At 47.2% G+C, this 6,000-nt stretch overlaps 1 protein-coding gene across 1 annotated transcript in view; it reads left to right on the forward strand.

Moving 5' to 3' along the window:
* Positions 1–6,000, forward strand: part of Adgre3 (adhesion G protein-coupled receptor E3) — an 81,366-nt gene that overhangs the window by 46,939 nt on the left and 28,427 nt on the right. The window contains exons 10-11 of the mRNA XM_023716875.1: positions 1,639–1,806; positions 5,318–5,512. Of these exons, the coding sequence (XP_023572643.1) occupies positions 1,639–1,806; positions 5,318–5,512 (363 nt within the window). The remainder of the gene's footprint in view (positions 1–1,638; positions 1,807–5,317; positions 5,513–6,000) is intronic.

A 6,000-nucleotide genomic window follows, 5' to 3' on the forward strand; every position in this document is an offset into this window, starting at 1 on the left:
CGTCATGGCATAGATGTGAAAGCAAGCTAAGTGTCCATCAACTGATGAAGTGATAAATAAAATGTGAAAAAGCAGGAAATCATCTGCAGCCTTTGCTATTTATGAAAACATCCCAGAGGACATTTTCCTAAATAAAATAAGCCCTACACAGAATGATTAATATTGTTTGATCTCAGGCCAGCCAAATAGCTCAGCTGATTGAAGCGCCTGCAAACAGGCACAGGGGCCAGGGTTTTGATTGCCAGGACTGCCCTGCCGGCCCCGCCTCTGGGGCATGCTGAGAAGGCAACTGAGACTGGGCATGGTGGCCCACCCATGTAATCCCAGCTCTTGGGAGGCTGTGAATAGGTGGATCACTACAAGTCCGATCTAGTCGTGAGACCCTGAACACCCTGTAGACCCTTTCCTAAAATACAGAAAAAAAAAAAAAAAAAAAAAACCCTGTGTGATCTCAAATACATAGAGAAATCAAGAACTTTAAATTCAGAGTAACAGAGCATAAAGTGATAGAGGAAATGGGGGCTGGGGCAGGAGATAAGGGCGGTCAAAGATGACAAACATTATGAAGTTAATAAACACTAAAGACCTAGTGTACTTATGGGAACTACAGCTATTAGTAATGTTCTGTGTCTCTGAAATTTCCTTAGAGTGTGTTTGCAGCTTCCTCACCACAAAAAGAAAGTGCAAGGTGACAGGCAGGCAGAATCCTTGGGTCACGGCCACCATTCATAGGCATGCGTCTATGGAAGCATCACATCCTGCACTGTGAATGTATACAGGGGCTGAGGAGATAGCTCAGGGGGCTAAGCGCCTGCCTGGCAAGCACAGGGCCTGGGTTCAATCCCTGGTACAGCATGCTGTGCCGGCCATAAAAACCAGGCGTGGGGCTTGTGAGATGACTCAGTGGTCTAAAGCATCTACTTAGAACAAGCTTCGCAAATACAGGGACCACGGTTCAATCCCCCAGCACCACATGCCAGCCAGCCCCGCCCCCTGGTGGGCTGAGCTGGCCACACACACACACAAATAAATAAATAAATAAATAATAAAATAAAACCAGGCGTGGTGGCACATGCCTGTTATAGCAGTGCTGGGGAGGCTGAGACAGGAGGATCACTATGAGTCCAAGCTGCGTGGTGAGACCCTGTACCAAATAAATAAATAAATATTTTTTTAATTTAAATGTATACAATTTTAATTATCACATCTCAAATCTGGGAGGAAAAAGACAACAACAGAGTGCTGAGTGGTATTGAGCCACAAGGCAGCCAGGTGCAGGGGGAAGGAGTAGGGCACCCTACTGGAGAGGAGGAGTCTAGAGCAGAAAGCGAACCCCAAGGAGACACTGGGCACCCCTCCTTTCCCATCCTGCGGTCTCTCACTCATTGGTGCCCGTATTGGTTTTATCAATGACAAGGGATTTGGGTGAATCACTTTAAGCATCAGTCCTCGGGGAACTGAGACAACCCCAGAAGGGGAAAATATTGTAGAGGGAGCCCCAGAGCAGGCGTGGTCATGGTGAACTTCCCCGCAGGTCCTCTCCCAACTCTGGTTTCCGATCCCTCGCCTTAGATTAACATGTGAAGTTGAGATAATAAAAATGAAAAGAGACCCACGTTCGCACCGTTGTCTCTGCAGCCTGGTGTCGAGCACATGCAACATCTCTGTGTCTACTGGGAAGGATCAGAGGCAGGGGGCAGCTGGTCGACAGAAGGCTGCCGCCGCGTGGGCAGCAACGACTCTTACACCACGTGCAAGTGCCGCCACCTGTCCAGCTTTGCCGTCCTCATGGCCCTGAACCCCAAGGTACCAAGATTCATGATTCTATTGCACAAAAGCTCTTTTAGCTCACTCGCTGCATATTTTTAGAAAAAGACTTTACAACAAGGTTTCAAGCTTACCCAAGGGCCGGGCATGGTGACACACACCTTTAATCCCAGCACTGGGGGGCTGAGGCAGGAGGATAGCTAGTTCAAGGCCAGCCTGGCCTACAAAGTGGGTTCAAGGTCAAGCCTGAACTGCATAGTGAAACCCTGTCTCAAAAACAACCAGAGAGAGAGAGAGAGAGAGAGAGAGAGAGAGAGAGAGAGAGAGAGAGAGAAAGTTAGTTCACATGAGAGGTGATTTAAAGAAATGTAAGTAGGTGCCTGAGAAAATGATATGGGAAAATGATGGAAACCAGTGCAGTGAACACTCCTTATCAGGCCAGTGCTCAGTGTGAGCCGTGAGCTTACTTTTCCTTGGCCTTCTGAGAGATGAGATACTGGGCTGGGGAGATGGCTCGGTAGAATAAATGCTTACCTGGAAAGCCCAAGGGTCTGAGTTCAATCCCCAGTTCCACAAAAAAAAAGGTCTGAGAGATGAGATACAAAATACATATCAAAATCATCCTTAGGACACAATGAGGGAACCAAGGTACTTATGCATGACTTTAAGTCATTTGTTCGCAGCTATATTCAGAGGGCGTTAATTCACAGGCAGGACCCAGGAACTCGAGCCAACAGGGACACCAACAGGTGCTGGGAAGTTGGTTTGGCAGCCTTCACTTGGCAGCCTTCACAGGAGTGAGGTCCCAGGGGATCTAGGAGGCTGCTGGCTAGCACCCATGATGAAGTGGAGCCCCTGTCTTTCGTGGCTTTCGAGCTGCTATAAGACAATACCCGACAGCCACAGCTTAAAGGAGCAGAGGATTATGTCGGCTCACGATTTCCAAGGCTTCAGTCCGTGGTTGGCAGGTTCACATGCAGATGCAGCGTGGTCGGGGAAGGAACCACTGTGGAGGCAAACTTCTCACTTCTCGGCAGACAGCAAGTGGAAGGAAAAAGGAGGAGCTGGGCCAAGAATGAACCCTTCTGGGTTGGGGAGGTAGCTCGGCTGTCTAAGCCCCTGCCTGGCAAGTTCAGGGGCCGGGGTTCAATCCCCAGCACCATATGCTGCCGCACCAGCTCTGGTCCAGGGCGCCCTGAGCCAGCCACTGAGTTTGGGTGTGGTAGTCCATACCTATAATCCCACCACCGGGAGGCTGAGACAGGAGGATCACTACAAGTCCAAGCTGTATAGCGAGATCCTGTACCAAATACACAGAAAATAAAAAATAAAAAAAAAAAAGAATGAGCCCTTCCCGGAACCTACCTCCAATCAGGCCCCTAACCTCATCATTGGAGAAATCCACTGGTGACTATAGCAGATGTACCCCGTGATCCAGGTGCTTTAAGATCCCATCTCTGAGTATGTGAGGATTTGGGGGTTCATTCTTGATCTAAACCACTGGAGGCCTAGGTCCCAATTCATACTAGGATAACTCAGATTGAAAGAAACCTCCTTAAGTCCTCTTACTTTTTACCTGTTGATAGGTTCTGCCTGCGTCTGAATGGCTGAGCCATGCTGGTGGTATTCTAACTTGGCTGAAGCCCCAAAACAGCAGGTTATCTTCCCACCAACCACTTCCCATCTTCTCCCCTCACCCCTGAATATGACTTCCTCTTATCCTTCCTGAATAAAAAGAAAGGGCCAGGGAGATGGCTCAGTAGAATAAGCACTTCCCTGGCAAGTGCAAGGGCCTGAGTTCAATCCCTAGTTCTGGAAAAAAAAAAAAAAAAAGACTCCACTGAATAAAAAGAAAACACCCCAAGGGCCGGCCAGATAGCTCAGGGGACTAAAGTGCAAGCACAGGGACCAAGGTTCCAACCCTGGTGTGCCATGTCAGCCCCGCCCCCAGGGTGCATGAGACAGCAATTGAGACTGGGCGTGGTGGCATGCGCGCCTGTAATCCCAACTGCTTGGGAGGCTGAAAACAGGAGGATCACTAGGAGTCCAATCTGTATAGTGAGACCCTGTAGACCCTATACTAAAATACCAAAAAAAAAAAAAAAATTTATTCAGTGCCCAATATGTGCCAGTCACTGTTCTAGACATTGCAACAGGGAACAAGACATGTTTTAAATCTCAGCTTTCATGAGATTAATTTTTTTTTTTTGCTCCAAATGCCTTCAGGGCAGGTTTGGCTGGCTTGAGTTGTAGGGATGGAACCACAGCAACCTGAGCCTGACTGTTTGGTTGAAGCAGCCACTTAAAGAACTGCGCTAAGGGGCGGGCCCCCTCATGAAATTAATTTTGAGTGCTGTGCTGTTGAGTAAAATCATCATCCTTGTGGCTATAGAACACTTAAAATTTAGTCAGGTACAACTCAAGAACTGTATTTTAATGTTATTTCATTTTAATCAATTTTAAATTTAAAAACTGGAGCAGTGTGAAGTATTTTTCTGTTAGAGACAACCTTATTCTTGGATAGGATTGCAGTGTAGGAATTTAAGTCCATTGTAAATTTCAAAGGCCTAATATCAAAAAACTGTCCAACTTTTCACTAATAATTGTCTCCATTGACACTGACTATTCATAGAATTGATAATAGTTGAAGCTATCAGGTTAAGCAGAATACATAATTAAGTTAATTTTACCCTTTCTTAATCTTTTTTAAGTTACCTATTAGGGACTGGCCAGAGAGCTCAGCGGACTGAAGCTCCTGCTTAGGCAGATGTAGCAACCGGGGGTTCAATCCCTGGTGTGCCGTGGCAGCCTCACCCCCCTCCCCACCCCTGCACAGCTGAGATGTCTATTGAGGCTGGGAATGGAGGCACACGCCTATAATCCCAGCGTTTATGAGGCTGAAAACAGGAAGATCACTATGAGTCCAATCTGTGTAGTGAGACCCTGTAGACCCTGTACTAAATACATTTTAAAACATAAATAAATTTACCTGTTGGAAAGTGTTAAATTAGGGGAACCCATGCAGGATACCTCCTGTCTTTGAGGAGCTACTGCTCCATTCTTAGTCCCCATTCCTTTTCTCCAATAAAATTTCCTACTCTTAAAGAAAAGTGCTCCAAAGCTCAAGGACCAGGGTTTGATGCTGTGCCAGCCCTGCCTCTGGGGCACACTGAGCCAGTGACTGAGACTGGCCATGGAGGTGCACGCCTGTAATCCCAGCACTTGGGAGGCTGAAAACAGGAGGATCACTATGAGTCTGACCTCTGTAGTGAGACTCTGTAGACCCTGTACTAAATATGTTTTTTTTTAAAGTGCTACATTAAACACAAGTTTCCTATATCCAGTATTTCTATTGGACAACTTCTAGCTAGTGGTTTTATTTTGCAGCAGTTGTGAGCAGTAAATCTCACCCTATTTTGCAGAGGGGAACATGAGATAGAGAGGGTGAGGGCCCATGATATGGGTGGAAGGCCTGGGCACGTGACTGTCCATCGGGCTGGTAACAGCAGAATTGGAAGCCATTCGATGGTCCTCCCTTGCTGCCTTGCAGGAGGATCCCGTGCTGAGGGTGATCACCTACGGGGGGCTGAGCCTGTCTGTGCTGTGCCTCCTCCTAGCGGTCCTCACTTTTGTCCTGTGCCGACCCATCCAGAACACCAGCACCACCCTGCACCTGCACCTGGCTCTCTGCCTCCTCCTGGCCTGCTTCCTCTTCCTCGTGGGCATCAAAAGAACAGAGCCTCGGGTAGGTGACGAGAGCCAGCCACCTTGTTGTCCTGATCAAATCTGGCTGTCTTCTTCTCCTGATCAATTCTGGCTGTCTTGTTTGGAAAAAAAAAAAAAGCCTGAAAAAAGATGCTAATTGGTAGGAATAGTGGGAGAGAAGAGCGAGAGCTCTGACTTCAACCTTTCTCCTGTTGAACTACGCGTTGTGGGCATAGTTCAAGTAACAGAAAACTCAACTGACTTAGATACGATAACCATAGCTGCTGTAACAGAAAAACCTCTTCAGTGCCTTGGCACAATGATAGTTATTTTCTTCCTTGTCTTTTGTTAGAGGGAGAACAAGCAGACTTGAAGGGCATCAGTCATCCACATGGGGTAGAGGGAGGCTTTGTGAGCTCCCACACGCAGCTTCCGAGGCCATCCTGTGGTCTACTTTTAATTAGTACTTTTACTGCTGTATGTTTGTAACACACAATAATTATATTCATCTGGGGCATTTGATATATA

The sequence above is a fragment of the Octodon degus genome, unplaced genomic scaffold, assembly GCF_000260255.1.
Source record: "Octodon degus isolate 3935 unplaced genomic scaffold, OctDeg1.0 scaffold00050, whole genome shotgun sequence".
Taxonomy (NCBI): Eukaryota; Metazoa; Chordata; class Mammalia; order Rodentia; family Octodontidae; genus Octodon; species Octodon degus.